Here is a 20,818-nt window from a genome sequence, read left to right on the forward strand (position 1 = left end):
TCTCTCTCTCTCTCTCTCCCTCTCTCTCTCGTTCTCTCTCAAAAATAAATAAACATTAAAAACAATTCTGGACAGCACAAATCACAGAACGTTCCTGTAGCTGACAAAGTTCTGCTGGACAGCACTGCCTCAGACATTCTACAGACTTTCACAGTTCCAGTCTTTCATCCTTCTATTCAGTTACAGCTCTCCTCCAGTACCAAGCCATTCCCAGGCCTAACACAGCAAGTAAATCAACCTTCTTCGTGTTGCCCTCTCCCATAGCAGACCCAAGTTCCAGCTTTCCCCTGCGCTGCTAAGGCAGCTACTACCAGGACACCAGGCAGCCTTCATTTGAATTAGAAAAAGCATCCTCTTTGGAATGAGTGGAATGTACCTTTGTAGAAAGAAAAAGGCAACCCTTCTTCTGGAGCAGAGCGCCTGCTGGCATCTCACTGCCATGTGCCTCCTCAGCCAGATCCTCTCGTGCCAGTGTAAGTAAAGACCCCAGTTCCCACTATTTCACCTATCTTCCGTGTTCCAAAATTCTGTTGCCATCCCTCCCCTGCTGCCCTCTTCCCTCTCATTCTCTGGCCTTATTATGGGTTTATATCTTGGTACATTCCTTTACTGTCATTTTAGTAGATTCCATATGGATTGAATCCTCAAACTAAAAGGCTGAATTAATTCTTTTCCACTTGTATCTTGTTCTTTCTGTTAGGATTCCATCTATCAGTGTTGAGAATGCGTTCCAATCAATCATACAACAGAAAGTCAAGTAGATACATACCCGAGTAGGATAGAGGTAGAGACCCTCCACAGTCTATGTTTTTAAAGGAACGCTGACAAACAGAATTACGTATCCGAGCATTCTAAATTCTGTGCTCCAGAAGCGAAACTAAAACTCCTACCCAAGTGAAAAAGTCACTTCGCAGAAAAACTCCTTTGGCCAATAAGGCCTCAACAACGAATTGACTCCTAATTCTGATGCTTTCTGATTTAGCAATCTGATTGATAATTATGAAGAAAAATAGAAGGAACACGTACTGTATTTTTATTACAAACCTGTGCTGGTGGTACTTGCAACGGATTGTTATCCAAAATCATTACTTGCAAATGATGCAGCTTCCTGTAACAAACTGGAATTTCGGTCACTTTATTACAGGAGAAATCCAGCTTGACTAAGGGAAGATCTCCTAATTCTGTTCAGAAATGAAAAATAATTAAATTAAATTAAATTGCATATAGTTGCTCTCTTGTTCATTTCAGTAAAAAGAATGAGCATCTTACCATCTGGCAACACGTGAAGATTATTTCTTCTGATATTTAGCTCTCTAAGTGAATGTAATTTTCCCATTTGTTGGGGAAGGACCTGAATCTCATTGCAGCTGATATCCTAAGGAAAGTAAGAAAATAAAATGATAACAAACTAACTGAGAAATACAGACATATTTCCATTTTCAAATTAAAGCACATGGCCAATAGCAAAAGCTACCTCAAATGTTGTTTCTCTGAAAATGGATTATCTGGCAGATTTCTATTAATGTTTCATCATAAAGTCAAGGTAGCACAGTTAAATTTTTCCGTGCAAAACTGTGAATAATAACTTAGGACTACATAATTCAGCCTTTTGAAAACCGCAGCTGAAGACTACTCTCACCAGCCAAAACCAGAAGTAAGGATAATCCAGGCACTCCTCATTCAGAGGTAAAATAAAAAACAACCATCAATCGCTTTGATAATCTGTCAATTATGGTAGTTTTGAATTACTCTGTTGGACAGAAGCTGAGAAAGTCAAGGATTTACAGACGTGAGCTGGAGAACCAAAGGCTATGGTCAGAATCAATTTAAACCTCTTTCTCAACGGGACACAAAATATGAGGGGTTACAAGCTCAAAATCTTGTGGCTCACATCATAACGCAAAGACTTTCCAGGAGATCTGAATCAGAAATGTCTCAGGGTTAAATTAAAATGCAAGTTCCTGATTTAAAGGTAAATGAGACCACTTTCCCATAACAGGAGACAGCTGAAAGTAACTGTGCTCTCTTCCTCCCCTCAAAGAAAAATCTGCAGCGTGAGCTCATACAGCAATCATTCCAGACACACGGCAGATGAAATTCACATTCTTCTGCAGCTTCTTCCAATTTCCAGCGTTCACTGGAAATGATATTAGCTTGAAGGGAACAGAGTGGCACATATATTCAGTTTTATCAAAAATTAAAAAGGCAAGAGGGTAAATTCAGAATACTGAAGCCACGCAGGGAAAAATCCAATAGAGCTAAGACGACTGGAAAAATGTATCCCGGAACACCTGGATGGCTCAGTTGGTCAAGTGCCTGACTCCTGATTTCGGCTCAAGTCATGATCTTACGATTCGTGAGATCTGGCCCCAAGTCGGGCTCCGTGCTGACAGCACCCGAGCCTGCCTGGGATTCTCTCTCTCTGCCCCTCCCCTGCTCACACGCTCGTGCTCTCGCTGTATTTCAAAATAAATAAATAAACTTAAAAAAAAGAAAAAATGTACCCTACATACTTCTTTCAAACTATACCTAAGGCACCTTCATTCAACAATATCTATTCATCAAATACTATTTGCTAAACCAGGTTCTAAGTGCTGAATTTAGATTGTCTCATGGAGAAGCTGGTATTTGAGCAGTGTTGTCAGAGCTGAAAGTATGGGCCATGCCAATATATAAGAAAGGCAAAAAAGAAGGAACTTAAGGAAAAAAAGAAGGAACGATAAATGTAAAAAGGCTCGTAAGCAAAACATGCCTGACTTGTACTAAAGAACAGTAAGAAATTCAGTGTCGCTAGAAGAAAGCGGGCAAGCAGGAGACTAAACTGGGGGGAGGGGTACAACTTAGGCCTTTACTCGGAGAGGTGTGGGCAGGAACCAAAAACTTATAAACAGAGGTATGACATGATCTGACTTCTATTTTGACAGGACCTTTGCTGCTACGGTGAGAATAGGCTATTATCCAAATGAAAGATAATCAAATTTGGAGAAAACGTCCTTTAAATTAATACTATTGTTTCCTGCAAAAAGTATCCAATACTGGAGAGTTCTATCTAAAAAAATCCATTGAAATTTGATAGCCGCCCAGAAGAAATAAACCCAAACACAAAAAACTGACCCACTCACCAATAGGTACTCTACAAAATGCTCTGCGGGGATTGGAGACCTGAGAAGATTTCCCAGGTTTTTAATTATAGAATCGCACTATAGTTGGCCACCACATTCTTGCGGAACGGTGTCACGGGAAATACTCCAATGACAGGTACTACCCACAAACTCATTACGTGATTTACCATTATCAATTAGCCATCTTAATGCTATCTATCCACTGTTACTGATTTCAAGAATTTAAATAAAAGCATGATATTTTTATAGTGTCTAGTAAAATACAATCTGTAGTAGCTTTAAAATATTCTATTTAATAACTAAAAATACTAGAATAATTCTAAAAATCCTAAATATTCTTAAAATTTTATCTATCCCAAAACCATCTCATGTAATATAATTTAGAACATAGGGCCAAAACTAAATGACAAAAAAAGAAAAAGAAATTACACAGCCACAGAATCTCAAAGTACAATATTTATAAAATCTTTAGAAATATTAAATACCTAGGGGCACCTGGGTGGCTCAGTCAGTTAACCGTCCAATTCTTGACTTCAGCTCAGGTCATGATCTCAAGGTCCATGAGTTCAAGCCTCACCTCAGGCTCTGCGCTGACAGCGTGGAGCCTGTCTGGGATTCTCTCTGTCTCCCTCTCTCTCTGCCCCTCCCTCACTCACTACACTCTCTCTTTCTCTCTCCCTCAAAATAAATACACTTAAAAGAAATATTAACAGTGTCTGGGTCAAGCTAAATATTGGTCCCCTTTTTACTATGAATTTGTTAAATCACATCTAGAATCTTCTGTTCATTTGTGAGTATAATGTTAAAAGGGACCTTAATAAAGGGAAACGTTTTCAGGATAAAAATAGCTAAAAATAGTGAGGCACCTGGGTGGCTCAGTCGGTTAAGTGTCCCACTTCGGCTCAGGTCATGATCTCACGGTTAGTGGGTTTGAGCCCCACATCGGGCTCTGTGCTGACAGCTCAGAGACTGGAGCCTGTTTCAGATTCTGTGTCTCCCTCTCTCTCTGCCCCTCCCTTGCTCATGCTCGGTCTCTCAACAATATATAAATGTTACCAAAAAAAATTTTAAATAGCTAAAAATAAAAAGTAATGAAGAACAGAAATACAGAAAATATAGAAAGGAGTAAAAGTAATAAAGATGTTTAAACTACAGAAAAATAGGCCTTAGAGTTTGGTGAAATGGGAGAGTAAACACATGACAGATTACAAATACTTGAAGGGAAGAAAAGTTGTCATTATCTATACTTTTTCACATGGTAGTCCCAGGACCAATGGATAAAAGTGATAGGGGGCGTGTATTTTAGTTCAAAATAATAAAGATAACAAATAGGAGTTTTGCAAAAGAGAATAAAGGATGCCTCGGTGACACACACACACAAGATTTATCCACCACTGAAAACGTACAACTAGATGTGTTGGGGATTCCTATGCTAGCAAGTGGTTAAAATTCTATGGTTCTAAAACATAACAGGACTAAGTTCAAGTCTCCTTGTGTTATAATTGCACATGCAGGTATTCATTACTGGATAAAAGAAATAAAAGGATGACGTTCCCGAAACGTCTGTTCATAACATTCTATTTGCACATTAATTTGCCACTGAAGAATCATGGATAAGTTCCTCAAAAAAACTTTTGGCCCTCCACACATAATAAAGTCATACTTAAGAATACTTTTGTTTTTTTTAACGTTTATTTATTTTGAGAGAGAGAAAGAGAGAGGGCAAGACAGAGTACGAGGGGGGGAGGGCCAGAGAGAGAGAGAGGGAGAGAATCCCAAGCAGTCTCCGTGCTGTCAGCGCAGAGCCTGAAGTGGGGCTCAACCCCACAAACGGTGAGATCATGACCCGAGCCAAAATCAGGAGTCAGACGCTTAACCAGCTGAGCCACCAAGGCACCCCGATACTTAAGAATACTTTTAAAATGTCCGTATATCAGGAAAGCATTACTCCAGACAGAACAAAAAATAGAAATAAACAGCAAGCTGTACTGTGTGAGGTGGAAGCATTGGCGAGAAAGAAATGCCTTTCAAAGTCCTTCTAGACGGACTAAGAATCAAACGGACATGAGACAAATTAACAGGAGAAAATGAAATCCCGTTTCTTAAGTACGGAGAATCCATACCAACATGAAATTCCCAAGACAGGCAAGAAGAGGCTTATGTGACATCCTGAGCTAAGGAGAGGGGTAAGAGTCTGGGGATACAAAGGAGGAAGAGCATTATTAGCAGGAAGGTGAGAGGACATGTTTGGAAAACAAAGTGTGCTGGATTATTCAAATAACTTTCTTAGGCAAAGAGGAACCTCTGTTAATAGTGCCTATCCTGGTACAGGCTCTCCTTTCCACTGTAAATTTAGACAGTTGAGGTGGGGGACTAAAGAACTTTTCCTAAATCTGTTGGATGGATTGCTTTTAACTCAAAATAATCATGCCAAAGTGCCCATCCTGGCCTGCCCTTGGCCCCTCCGGAAAGTAACAGAAAGATGAGAAAACGGGCCAATGTTTTGAGGAGATAATTATGTTTCTGTCAAAGTTCAATGTCCTTTAATACCTAAAATGTCCTGTACAAGGTAATTACTTTATTCCTTTATTTCTACAATCAGTTGTACACAATGGCCTCTTTCTATCTTGGTCCCAAAAGTGTTGTAAAATCACAAGAGAATATAGAAACGCGAGAGTTATTTTGTTCATTCTACTTTGCAGGCATTACACTCTCTTCCTTTATTCCCTTTCTCTGAGGCTTTCATAGCAGCCCCGGTCGAAGACCTTTACTGCCCCCAAAATGCACAGACAAATGCTTACTGGTTTGAAAAGCATTTCTCAAAGCTTATAAGCAAACCTTCTGACCTCACTAGGACTGAGAAACAGCCAGGCTCTTAATGTGGCTGTGAGCTAAAATCAGACATAAGCAATGGGATCTCAAAATTTTACTACGGTGAACACAGACACATACCAAGTTATTCTTTTTTTAAAAAATTACACTGAAATTCCATAAAAAGCAATCTTCCAAAATACATGTTATGCATGTTACACACAATATATTATTATACACGATCAATACAACGGTTTTACTCACCAATTCCATTAAGTCTTTTAACTTCCCAATTTCTTCTGGAATGGATACCAGTTTATTATTACTGACGACCAAAACTTTAAGGGGAAGGTCAAATAGGTATTTTGGCAATGTTGACAAAAGATTTCGACTGAAAAGAATAAGAGAGTCTCATTATGAGATATGTCTGAAATTTCTGCTCTGTTGAAAAAGAACAAATCACCTCAAAAGTAAATAAAAAGTTTCACCAAATAAAAACTATCATTTAATGAGTGCTTACTCTGTATCATACTAAAAGCCTTAAATGTAGTATCTCCTTTACTACTCACATCAACCCCGTAAGGCAGGTAAGCAGTACTGTCTCTATTATACAAATAAGAAAACAAACGTTACAACTGTGTTAAGTGACCTGCCCAGTCACAAGAGACTGCAAAGCCTGTGTTGTCACCTATGATACTGTCTTACATGCCATCAGGTCTCAAAACCCAGAATCATTCTTCTGCGCTAGAAAATGCCAGAACCTTGTTCTCTGGTCTCATTTCACCGCATTCAATACCTCCATACCTTTATCTAAGGAAAAGTCCCAAGGATAAGTTTGCACCTGCCACCACGTTAAAATGTTTATAAAAGAATGACTGGGGCTACATGTTCAAAAACATGTAGTAACCCTGATCCATTCCCTTTTCTTATGAGTTTATGGTATAAGGGCCCACCCACACCTTTATCTCGGATCAAAGCTGACAGAACATTCCTATCTCTGTGGATACAGCACAACTAACATTAGCAACAACTAACCTAAATATAGCAACAACTCGCATTTATTGAGTACATACTACGTGCCGGGCCACGGTCGGAGTACCTCCCATGAGTTAACTTCGCTAACCCTCACAACAACCTGCTTTAGGAAGAGAGAGAATATCACGATGCCCATTTTACAGATGAAGAATCAGTCAAAAAGAGATTAAGCAAACTGCTCCAAGTCACACAGCTGGTAAATAGGAGAGCCAGGATTCAAATCTGGGCAGTAAGGCTCTGGGGTCCTTCCCCTCAACGTACATACGGTGGGTCAAATTCACATACCAATGCAGACCCAAATGATCCCTGCTATAGATTCAATGTTTGTGTTCCCCACAAAATTATAATGTTGAAACCTAATCCCTCATGTAATGGTCTCTGGAAGTAGGGCCTTTGGGAGGTGATCGGGTCATACGGGTGGAGCCCCCATGAACGGGTTTAGTGCCCTTATAAAAAAAATACCTCAGAGAGCTCCCTTGCTCCCTCTGCCAAGTGGGGACAGCTAGACGACGGCCGTTTATGAAATCAGGAAGCAGGTCCTCACCAGACACCAAATCTGCCGGTGCCTTGACCTTGGACTTCCCGCCTCCAGAAATGTGAAAAATAAGTTTCTGTTGTTTACAAGGCACCCAGTACATGGCATCCCGTCATAGCAGCCCAAACAGACTAAGACAATCCCCCTACTAAAAATATATAAAGTATACCATTACATTTACACACTAACAAGTATTCATAAAAATAAGCGATTATTTTTCCTGTTTTTCAAAGTGGCAGTGATAGACCTGTACCTAGCATTGTGCGGAACATACACAGCAACAAAAACCCAGTGGCAGCCCAAGGAAGAACATCAGGACCTCTCCCTCCCCATGTTATGCCTGCAGAGGACATCCAGAAATACTAGATTGGCTTTAATCACAAGGAACAGACTTAAAAAAATAGACAATGCCCCTAGACCAGCAATCCTGGCCAGGCTGCTGGAATGTCAAATATGCCAGGAGCTTGTTACAATTCTTGACACTTTCAGGATCAAATAGAATCCTTGGGAAGGTGCCCTTGTGGAGCACACAAGGATCTTCCTACAGAATTCTTCTAAAAAAGGGAAGAGCACACAGGAAGAGAGCTGAAAAAGCATCTTACAAGTTTCTCAAGGCATTTTCACCAAAATAAAAAAGTAAGTGAGGAAAATAACAGCACATACAAACTCATTCTAACCTTCCCCAGACCAAAAAAAGTTAAAAATTGGTCTATTTTGGGGGGGGGGGGAGGGGAGCACCTGGCTGGCTCAGTGGGTAGAGCACGCAATTCTTGATCTCAGGGTTGTGAGTTCAAGCCCCACGCTGGGCCTAGAGCTTATTTAAAAAAAAAAAAAAAAGCCTATTTTCCTCCTTTAAGAAGGTTCATTGAGTTAGCAGTCAGCTTTCTCCAGAGTCGAATTTCTTTATACACAGCTAATAAGTCATTAATCTTCACTTTTTTGCCATGTTTTAGAGACAAAAGAAATCAGAAACAAGGACTAATGTTATTTCAATCAAGTTTGTTCAAAACTGTTTGTGACTACACATAAAAATCGGGAGGTGACTTTTAGAGATCAAAACAGCAAAGAATCAGAGAAAGTTTTAGTGAAACTATTTTAAGATTGCCATACATTTCTATTCAAATAGAAATTCAATTTTTGACAAGTTACTTTTTTCCATAAAAGAGCAAACTGAAACAAAAACAGAGACAAAACTTAAACTAAGGCCTTACTTGCCTCAAACCTCTCCCCCAAGCCAGGCCAAGGAGATATTAGAGAATTAGAAAAGAGCAACCCAAATGACTACATCTATGAAAGGAATTTCCTCTCACACACTTTCAAGTATAAAGTTTCAGCTAAAATAGTAAGTACTGCTAGATGACGTCACTGAGGGAGACATACAGAAGGATTAGTACATCGCAGCAAGGAAGGAGCATTATTATTTATATGTATTAGTATTTCCCACTTCCCTATATGGGAATTTAGACAGGTCATTTTGTTAAGGAGGGGGAAGAAATGACCCTTACAACTAAAAAAAAAGGAACGCAAGAAAATGATTCTACTTTTTTTGAAGGTTTGATTTTTTTAATAATGTCTACACCCAACATGGGGCTCAAGCCCACAGCCCCGAGATCAAGAGTCACACGTGTCACAAAGGCGCCCCGAAAATGATCTTAAGCATAAGACACAATATACCAGTTTCCATTCAATGTCACTCATTTGACAGGACAATCTTTTTCTTATACTTATCGAATGGTGACTGATATAAATAGAGGGTAACAGCTAAGAAAGAGAGTTCTACAGTCATACTGCTTTGATCTGAATCTTGGCTCTACCACTTGCTGTGTGTGTGTGTGTGTGTGTGTGTGTCTATACACACACACACACACACACACACACACACACACACATGACTCTGGGCATACAGTTTCCCTCTGCACTTCAGTTTCTCATCCGTAATGCAGGGATAATAATAGTACCTTTCTCAAAATGCTGCTGAGGAGATGATGTAACATGGATAACATATTTGTAATGTCTGGCACACGGTAAGCATTATTAACATCAACCGTTATCTACTTCCTAACATTCCAACGCTCCCATCGCAATCCATCCATCCTTAAAGTGGCAACAAGAACTCACAAGAGTGTGAAAAACAGAGCTCAAGAACTGTTTCTTCATAATGGCTCACTTTAAGGGGCGTCTGGGTGGCTCAGTCAGTTAAGTGCCCAACTCTTGGTTTCGGCTCAGGTCATGATCTCATGGTTCGTGAGTTCAGGCGCCTCATCGGGCTTTGAGCTTGGGATTCTGTCCCCCTCTCTCTCTGCCCCTCCCCTGCTCGTGCTTGCTCTCTCTCTCTCAAAATAAAGAATAAACTTAAAAATAATAATAATAATAATAACGTTTCACTCTGAGGATGCATATGAATAAATCTGTAGTGTGGTGCTATGGTTTCAGAAAAATACTTCTGCTCTAAAGCCTTGCTACCCAAAGTGATAAGGACCAGCAGGCATTGGCATTACCAGGGGGCTCACTAGATATGCAGATAATCAGATGTTTTAATCCCCAGGTGGCTCCTGTGCAGGTTAAAGGTTGAGAAGCACTACTCTCAAGAACAAGACCAAAAACCTATAAAGTAATGTGAACACGTAACAAATATAAGTAAGACACTGCTGAAATAAATATGGGTTACACAGCCAAACCAAACACAATCCTTTGTTACTGGAAAGGATTAGAACCGTAATAAAAAACAAAATCTACAAAAACAAAAAGGTTTCCTTACCTAATGTTAAGGTATGTTAACATCTGCAGGTTTTTGATAGCTTCAGGAATGGTTTTGATGCAATTATGATATAAATTTAATGTTTCAAGAGGTGCAAATAACCAAACATCAGAAGGAATTTCTGTAAAACGATTTCTCGAAAGATCTGGAAAAAAAAGTAATATTTGAGTATCAAACATAAACCTGTATCTATTAACAATTAACAGAATTATTTTCATACTTGCTGAATCACTTAGAATCTAAGCAACTATTTAAAATATCATAAAATATGGGGCTCTTGGCTGGCTCAGTCGGTACAGCATGCGACTCTTGATCTCAAGATTGTGAGTTCAAGCCCCAGTTGGGTGTAGAGCTCACATACATACATACGTACATACATACAATATTATAAAATATTATCCAAAAAGGCAAAAAAAAAGCCATGTAGAAACATACTCATTTAAAGCTTATTGAGTAACAAATTGTACTTGATATGCTTTGATAGCTTTAAAATTTATCTTTTAAAATTCCAATGAAGAATTCTCTCCGATCCTTTCAAAAACACAAAACGTCCTCCGCTGATCCCACATCCTCCTCCACCTCTTCCTCCTTCACAGCCAAACTTACATAAATCTACAACACATCTAAATTTCTTACTTACCATGCATTTCTCAACCCACTGTAATTTTGTTTCTATTCCACTTTCATGCTCATCAAGGTCACCAACAGCCTCCATATCACTAATGACTCATCCACCTGGAAACGTTTCCCTTCTCTTGGCTTAGAAGCCTACATTTCTGCATCACTTCTTATCATCTCTCTGGCTACTTATTAGTCTCTTGCTAGATTTTCCCCTGTCTGTATTGTAAACGTCGATGTTCCTAAGAGCTGTGACAAGATATTCTCTCCATCTTAAGATATACACTTTAGCGGATGATTCCACCCAGTCCCAGGGCCAAAATAATCTTTATATACCGACAAGTTTCAAATTAAAGCTCTGTCTCAACACCTATGTTCTGATCGTCAGAACTTCTCTTGATAACTCTCAAGCACCTCAAATTCTACAAAATCTGTACAGATTCTGTAAAAATCCGAAGTGAAGATCTTCTTCCTCACATCTGTTTCTCTTATCTCAGGTAATGTCACCAACATCCTCCTGTTGAGTTGCACAAGCCACACACCTGGTATTCATTCTTGATTCCTTCCTCTCCTAAATTATTCCACATACACACAAATATACTTCCATTCATTTCAATTTTCACAAAAATAAAATCATGGAATTATTATAACCATTACACCTCCTTTAAAGGTTTGTTAAATGGCATTTTGAAAAAAACTTAGGACATCATGTGGCAGGTTGAAAAAAATACCCTAAAAGCGTCTCTTAAGTGAAGCACTACTGACCTTTTAGGGGGCATGACGATTTGTTGTGTGAGGCTATCCTGGGTGTTATAGGATATTTAGCAGCATCTCTGGCATCTATCCATAAGATGCCATTAATACCATCTGATCATGGCAGCCAAAAAATGTCCCCTGGGGTTCAAACCCCCCTACCCGTGTTGAGAACCACTGCTACCTCATCAGAGAAGTTCACTTTGCTTACATTAATTCATTATACTTATTTGGTTAAAAACATAAGAATATTATTTATCTGTGTCAGGGAGAACATCGATAGTGTACCTTCACCCACCATGTATCATTTAGCATGTGATCTGCCCTCATGAGAAGAACAGCCTCCTATCAATGCTCAACTTCCTCACTCTGAAGAATCAGACCCATTTACTTAGCAATACAGTAGATTCCTATTTGGAATATTAATATACATGTATTAATATATGTTTGTGTGTGTATAAACACGTACTCACCTAATGTAAAATTTTATAATAGGCAAAAGAAAACATTAGTTATGATTATTTGAGGATTAATTTGGAAACTTCTTCCTACAACCGTAAGATTCTGAATGACTAAATAAAAGGATAGACAGAATTACTAGAAACCAAAATCTGAACTTGAAACAGAAGTTTCTCAATATCCTGGCTTACTTCCTCTGGATACCCAAGCATCATGGAGGACAAATGAATTCATTATTTCTTTAGTTTAGGATGTTTCTTTTACATTTAGGGTTCTACCTCTTGCTCTTGTAACTTCAGAATCCCAGGAGTTGAAAATTACTGTTTACAATTAATTTTAAATCCTAAAAACAAACTTTGCCTAGTTCATTATTCTGTGTAAGTATTATATACCCATAAATAATACAGTGGTCCTAGAGATAGATGATGGAAGCTTCAATTAAGATTGCAAGAATAAGGATAAGAAAATTAGGTAGAATTTGAAATATATCTTGGCATTAGTACTTAACAGGGATTGGGCAAGTGATTGTCTATGTGGGATACATAAGAGGCAAGAATCAAGGATGGCATATCCAGGACTCTGGCCTAAGCAACTAAAAATGATGCTACTTAATAAAAGACGTGGGGGTAGAACAGGATTTTTGGTTTTCTGCTGGTGGAAGTTTTATTTTGTTTTTTGATGCAGAGGTTAGAATCGAAGATTCTATTTCATATTTGTATAATGTGAGATATCTGAAAGATCCAATGGAGGAGTTAGTCAGATGATTATAGATCTCAGAAATGAGGTCTGGGATGGATATATAAAACTGAAAGTGGTGGGAACGTGGTCAGTACTATAAAATCATAGAAATGGAAGACATCACCAAACATCAGAGTATTGAGTTGGAAAAAGCTCAAGAATGGGCCATCAGGATAGCCAATATTTACAGGCTGAGTAGAGGGGGGAAAAGCAAGCAGAGAAGACTAAAAATAATGGTCAAGAGAAAGAGTGCTCTAAAAAGTGCCAGGAAAAAAATATCAAAATTACTATTTGTTCAGCTACAAGGTAAAAGCTATCATAATCCTATTCTTGATTTGTTTTATCAGCAGACAAGCTAACCGTTGGTCTGATGCGTAACTGTAGCCCCAAACATAAGAGAAATAAAATGAGTGTACATTTATTTCCTGACAATATAAAAAAGCCAAAATATCAGTATTAATAAAAACAATGATTTTAATAAAATAATTTAAATACTATGAACACATTATTTTAATAAGTTACATATTATTGTGTGAGGCTTTATGTTCTTTCCCCTCTAAAAAAAAAAGATTATTTAGTTAAATTACCAAGTAATATTAAGAGTTCCCTTAGGGAATTTAATTAAATTTGCAATAATAACCTATTTTCTGGATGAGCTAATATACTTGCTTAGTAAACACCACTTAAAATTACAATTAATTATTCTAATTTAATTGAGTGAAATCAAATAAAGCATAATAAACTCAAAATTAAAACTCAAGCCATTATCAAGCCCTTAATTAAGAATATCTTGTTCTAGGGTTTTTCAGATTTTAAATCTCTATAAACATCCTTTCTAGGAATTCGGTAAACAGAATAACAATGTCAAAAGAAAAAAATACAACCAAGGAAAGAAAGATAGGGAATAACACAAAACAATCTGTATCTCAATTTCTTGAAATATCACACACTAACAGCAGCTCACATTTTCCTTCAAAAAAGTACAAATGGACTTTTAGATAGATACAATGGATAAAATTCTAACTTCTAAATTTTTCATCTTGCGACGTACAATGAAAACATAAAGGAATTTTTACAACATTCAAAATCATTTAATTAACACGTACAGTTGGGCACCTAGACTAACATGACTGGTAACGAACATACTCAAGAAACACATGCAGAATTGGTATCGTGTTTAATACGGTTCCATCCAAAGACGAGAAAACAAATTGTTAATTTATTCCTTATGGGGACGTTCATCTCACAACAGCCTTAAAGCCTGCCCTCTTTGGGGGTAAACGGGACTTGGGAAAAGATAATTATAAAGATGTTCGTGCTTTCCCCCCCACCCCCCACACACAAAAGAAAACTAAAATTCGTTCCGTATCTTCCTGAAGTGAGTTGAATGGTGGCCCTCCAAGACACCAGGCCCTAATTGCTGTGAACGCTTACGCGGTAACATTGTGCAGATATAATTAAGAGTCTTGCACTGAGGAGACTAACCTGGATTGTCCAGGTGGGCCCTAACTTCCCCCACAGGCATCCTGATAGGAGGAAGGCACGGGGAGGTTGGACACACACATAAGAGGAGAAAGCCGTGGGAAGATGGAGAGAGACATTGGAGCGATGCAGCCAAAGAATGCCAGCAGCCGCCAGAAGCTGCAAGAGGCAAGGAAAGAATTCTCCTGTATAGCCTCTGGAGGGCGAACAGCACTGCTGAAATCTTGATTTTAGCCCCATAAGACTCATTTCCTATTCTGGCCTCCAGAACTGTAAAAAAAAATAAGCTTCTGCCGTTTTTAAACCACCAAGTTCGTGGTAATTTGTTACAGCAGACACAGGAAACTAACACACTCCTCATCAAAATAGTTTATCAGAAGTAATGAGAGAATGCCTGCAATTTTTCTTTTCTAAATGAAATAGCTGCACATTTTTTCTTCCTTAAGCAGGAAGGTGATATCTCAGTTAATTAGTGTCCTTGGAGATAAGCACCTTTATAGCCACTGAATTATTTTTCTTTTGTCTTGGTTTTAATCATAAATCATTACCAAGCAGTATTGGCAACAACTCAACAGCAGACAGACTGCTGTGTACTGTTTCCTGCCTTCCTTCAAACCTCTCCCAGTAAAACTGCGAGGAGCCTTTTAGAGATGTTAATAGGTCATTTTACATAATCTGATCTAAATTATGTCCTGTATCACTCTTGGGCTTCAGAGGTCAAGGAAGCCAGGGGAAGGAAGGAAAGGAGTCAGATGGAATGGAAATCTGTTTGCTGTCCCCCAAGCTGCAGCCACAAGAGCCACAGATGGGTCCATATGCCAGCCAGTGCCATTCCTGGCCCACCGGCTGGCATTTCTGCCAAGGTATAGAAAACGGCTTTCAGAAATTATACTATTATACCATAGTAATTATACTAATTATAGTTTAATCTTATTCCATGTACAAGAGTGTACGGTTTTTGTCACAAATTGTTGAAATTTAAACGAAGATGCATGAGTCTTCTTTAGGTGATATTTAATAATATAGATTACTATAGCCCCTCTTATTAAAAGAATCCTAGATAATATCTGAAAATCTGACACATTTCTACCTCTGGGAAAAATAATCTAATAATGAAGCATGTTGTTGGAACACACCCTCATCATTAACAGAGATATCATCATAGAATTTTCTGCTTAAAGAAACATGAGGAGGGCACCTGGCTGGCTCGGTCAGCAGAGCATGTGACTCTTGATCTCGGGAGTCATAGGTTTGAGCCCCACGTTGGGGGCAGAGTTTACTTAATAAAAAAAAATTTTTTTAAAGAAACATGAGGATTAAGTGGAGAAATAATTTGAAATGAGAACTCAAAATTCACACCAACAATAACCTAAGTGGAACTGGGGTGACTATTTCTCTCTCTCTCTCTCTCTCTCTGTCTCTCTCTGTCTCTGTCTCTCTCTCTCTGACACACACACACACACCCTGCATATGCTAGATGAGAATACTAGAGGCCTTGCATAATTATGTTTAATCCTCATAACAGCCTTGTGAGGTAGCTATCATTCCACATTATATGTATGAATCAAAAACAGATTGAATGGCATGCCCAATGTTAAAAAACTAGTAATAACCGACAGCACCAGGGTTCCAAACTCAGATGGGACTTCAAAGCCCACATTCTATGTGTGGATTTCCACTCCTTCAACACACTATTATGACCTCATGTCCCAGATTTCAAATATTCTGTTCCACTGGAATCAGAAAGCAGGGTCAGAGAAATTCTCAATCTCCTAGCCACATTCATAGGTTAGGTTACTTCTTACAATAGGAAGCAGTATGTAAATCTTAGTTCAAGTCCAATTTTTAATTAAGAAAATAATGAACACCTTTATAAAGCTCTCAGCTGTTCCTAATTTACCAATTCAGAAGTGTTTGGTCTGAGCCAACACATAGCTTTCTTGACTCCTTGAAGAGTGGACTCTACTTAATTTTTCAGTATTTTTAACCAATCCAATGAACAAGGATTAAAGAAAATGAAACAAGTTTCTTCAAAAGGTAAGTAACATCTTATAGGCAAAACCAGTCGGCTGAGTACCTGTCAAAAACTCTGAAGAATCTGAGGCTTTATCCTACTTGCAAGTCAACGAGTTAGCCTAACATAGTTGTAAGGATGCTGGATGAAGGTAGGAGGTTCCTGTGAGACAAAGGACTTTATTACTCACAGGTGGCAGAAGCAGCATATTTTTATCAGTTCTCCTTGCCTCCCAAATCCGACCAGGGCAACACAGATAAGTACAGATGAATGCTTACCCACATAGTATATCGTGTTATAGGAGAGGAACTCTGAGCTGGGAGAACCCAAATCTTTTATAATAGACAGTAAGCATGCATGCACTTTGTTCAAAGGGAGGCATTATCTTCATACTAGACATTAAGCACAACTGTCCTTTGCTCTGCAGAGAGAAACTATCTCATTTTTCCAAAAGACAGTCCTGAACAAAGAGCAGTTAGTGCCTCATTCACAAGCTGTGCAGAAACATGAAGCCCATGGAAAATTATCTCCCAATAGTACCATGTACATTCCTTATCAAGCAGGGATTTGAAGTTGCAGCCTCACCACAGAGACTATACAAGGTAAAACTATTACCTTAATTCTCAAGTTCGCGGTCGTCCTGCACTTACTGCCTGTGATAGAGGCAGGCAAATCCTGATCCTCACCTTCTAAGCCCCATTCTCTTTATTTCCTGGGCAGCATTCTGACTGGACTCATTTATTCAAACAGAATTCTCTTAAGCACTATGAATTAGGCACTAGGTGTTAAGGTAGGTAAAAAGCCCAGTCAGACACCAACCCTAAGTAATCCCAATTATTGTTTCACTCTAGCACCAAATGTAATCTACTTAGATAATAACAACTCACTGAAAGAAGCTATGCAAAAAGAATCACACCCACTTAGTCTACTCAAATTGTAATTTTTATAAAGCTGTTGTGGTGAGCCCAGTACTATATCATTCGTGGAGTATATCTCAAAGTTCACACAAAGACTGACAGCATGAAAAGGGAAAGGTAGCCACTATTTAGCAGCTGAGCACTAAACTGGATCTGAATGTTCTGATTCTACTGATTACTACCTATAAAACATCGCCAAAGTCACTTATTTACTATTCCTCACTCACTCAGAGATACTGGAAAGGAGTGAATCTTCTATGAAAAACCTAAAATCCCAAGAAACAATAGAAATGAAGGGAAAATTACCAACTTGCGCTTAGTGACATATACATATATATATATATATATATATATATATATATGCTAATAAAGATACAAAATAAAATGATAGGAATTGATCATTATATTCAGTTCTTATGACATGGAAAATATGTACCAGAATTCTATGTCTTTAGGGTGTGGATAAAAATCAACCAACCCAAAAGCATGTATCCTAATATGAAAATTTTAAAATGAAATTTTCTGTGCCCTTTGGTAACTGATATTACTCAAATGTAAGCAGTTACAGTATGTAAAATCTCATTAATATGCTCTCAAATATGAATGCTTCCTTACCTCTTTTTCCATCTAGAAGAAATGTCAGGACTAAAAACAAAAGCAACAAGAAACCAGGAGGCATCACAGCTGTCTGTTGATGCAAGAATGGAGAGTGTCTTTGAAGTATCAGAGACTCTGATGTTGGAGCCTGATGGGAAATGACAACCCCGTGGCTCTGGCATCTGCTTTCAACAGATGCCCTCTGCAAAGACAGGTGATTTCTTGATTCAGTATTCCCTAGAAGGGTGTTGGGCTGTCATTCGGGACAAGATAATGGAAAGTCCATCTAAAACTCTGAAGCCTTGTTGAATGAGTAAGACGTATGGGTAACAGAATTTCTAAGCTCCGTGGTGAGTTAAATTGCTAACCGTAAGTACAGTGGAGAGAAAAAAAAAAAAGGGGTCAAGTAGATATGTGAAAAAAAACGAAGGAAAAATGCTTTAAAGCCAACAATTACGAGAAACAATAACAGGCAGACCTCACTGGCCTACAGCAACCAACACTGGAAAGCTCTTTTTGAGCACAGGCACTTTGAGAAGTATGGGTGCAAACAAAAACAGATGCTACAAGGAGAAACCACAGCTGCTAACCAGAGGGTAGATTACATGCATGCTCAGTGAGAAAAGGACTGTGAGTCATACAACTATTAGGCCACGTGGAAGTATGAGACTTTATTTTAAAAAAAAAAAAAAAAAAAAAAAAGGGAGGGGGCAGCTCCATGCAGTTATCTGTAGGAAATCCTGCGAAGTGTTTTAGTTTCGCCAAGAAATAACGACTAATTAACCGTGCAATGACACTCCAACATCAAAGTAATGTTTAAAAATGACACTATACTTCAAACCTTATGAAGACTTATTCTACTGTAAATTTGGCATTATGAATCTATGCAGTATTATTTATTAAATGGTTCTTGGAAAACCTTTATTTTCAAAAGACAAATGTTATAGCCTCATCATATAACTTTTACTAAAATAAATTCCAGATGGAGGAAAAAGATAAAAATGAACCAGAAAAAAAACCAGAAAAACACTGTAGTGAATAGTCACTATTAGAATGGGGAAGGACTTTCAAAGCATTAAATAAGGGAATAATTCAAAAATGAAAAGATTTCTAGATTTAGTGACATAACAAGAAAGGAAAACTGAAGTAAAAAAAAAAAGCAATGTGTATATATATGTATACACACATTCCAATAGCTCATAGGTAAAACCTGGGCCAAAGATATAAACAGAATCAAAAATGAAAAATTATCAATGACCAAGATGCCCATGAAAATACATTCAACCTCACTGTCAATCAAAAGAAATGCAAAGAATAAGATACCATAACTCACTCATCAAATTTAAAGGTTTTTAAAGGTATTGCTCAGTATTGGCAAGGCATTTCCATACACCACTGATGGGATTTCAAAATGAGATAACCTGTCTAGAAGGCAATTTGACAATACGAATCAAGGTCCCGAAAAATGTTCATACCCGTTGATCCAAGAAATCAACCTCTAGCAATTTTTGAAACCAAATAAAGATACATAAGAAATTATGTACATTGGCAGCACCTGAGTGGCTCAGTCGGTTAAGCGTCCAACTTCGGATCAGGTCACGATCTCACATTTCTTGAGTTCAAGCCTGCATGGGGCCGTCTGCGGTCACCACAGAGCCCGCTTTGGATCCTCCGTCCCCCTCTCTCTCTGCCCCTCCCCGCACTCTCTCAAAATAAATAAACTTAAAAAAACTTTTTAATTAAAAAAAGGAAATTATGTACATTTAAGGATTATTTAAAACAGTAGAAAATTAGAAACAACTTAAATGTCCAACAGTAGGTAAAGGCTAAGTAAAATATGGTATATCCTTAAAGTAGAAGATCTTGCAGCCTTTAAAAATTTAATTGAATTTTAATTAAATTTAATTTAATTAATTTAATCTTAATTAAATTTAATTTAATTAATTTAATTTAATTCCTTAATACGAAAATAAGAATACTCACAAAAGAACTAGAGCATTTTAAATATCAAACTGTATACACAGTATGAACCATTTCCTTTAAAAAGGTACATTTTTAGAAAGTACCTTTTATACGCTCCTTCATACACATATAAAGGTAGGGAGTGTGGGAGTATGAAGTAAATATACCAAAATGTTAATATTTATTCAAGGTTGGTGGAATGCGGAGTATTTTGTATTTTCTTCCCTATGCTTTTATTTTCCAGGTTTTCTACAATAAATAAACGTTTCTGTTATAAGAAAAACACAACATTATACTATTTTAAAGGTATTCGACTGACTACACAAGGTAAACTGAATTCTAACCATATACATCCCACTCATTAAAATGGTATGTGCAGACAGTTACAGGCTTGGTAGGCTGGTATTATATATAATCTTCTCTTTTGATGGGACACAACTTGGTCCTGCTACCACAACCTCCTACAAAGCATCTATCACACGTTATCATCTATAACATGACGCTGAGTCATGTTATACTGACACTCTACTAAACATCATAATTTATTAAATTACCAGGGAAGTATGCAACTTTTAATGGCAAAATCATGCTTTCATGTCAATTCTTTTCTTTTGTTTTTTTAAGTGTATTTATTTTTGAGAGACAGAGAGATAGGATATGTTTATACAGTATACTTTTTATTTGTCTTAATTTAGACACCTTAGTAGCTTCCTACTGCATGAGAAAAGAAAAATCTAATGTAATAAGAGAACAGTCTGCATCAAATGGACTCCCCAGAAGAGTAGGCTTTGGATTCCAAAACAAAAGTAGTTCTTTAAAAAAAGAGGCGGGGGAGGTCACCTGGCTGGCTCAGTAGGTAGAGCATGTGACTCTTGATCTAAAAAGGGTCATGAGTTTGAGCCCCACATTGGGCTCAAAAAGTACTCATAAAGTAGAGCTTACTTTCAAAAAGCAGTCCTGGGGTGGTGGGGCGGGGGGGGGACACCTGGGTGGCTTAGCTGGTTAAGCCTCTGACTT

The 20,818-nt window shown here is 38.0% G+C and overlaps 1 protein-coding gene across 2 annotated transcripts in view; it reads right to left on the reverse strand.

Moving 5' to 3' along the window:
* The window catches only part of LRCH2 (leucine rich repeats and calponin homology domain containing 2), a 99,516-nt gene that overhangs the window by 58,087 nt on the left and 20,611 nt on the right, over positions 1–20,818 (reverse strand). For both annotated transcript variants that reach the window (XM_042974815.1, XM_042974814.1), the window contains exons 2-5: positions 10,262–10,406; positions 6,198–6,324; positions 1,270–1,375; positions 1,045–1,181 (exon numbers count right to left, since the gene is read on the reverse strand). In XM_042974815.1, coding sequence (XP_042830749.1) covers positions 1,045–1,181; positions 1,270–1,375; positions 6,198–6,324; positions 10,262–10,406 — 515 coding nt within the window. The remainder of the gene's footprint in view (positions 1–1,044; positions 1,182–1,269; positions 1,376–6,197; positions 6,325–10,261; positions 10,407–20,818) is intronic.

Source organism: Panthera tigris, chromosome X, assembly GCF_018350195.1.
Source record: "Panthera tigris isolate Pti1 chromosome X, P.tigris_Pti1_mat1.1, whole genome shotgun sequence".
Classification (NCBI taxonomy): domain Eukaryota; kingdom Metazoa; phylum Chordata; class Mammalia; order Carnivora; family Felidae; genus Panthera; species Panthera tigris.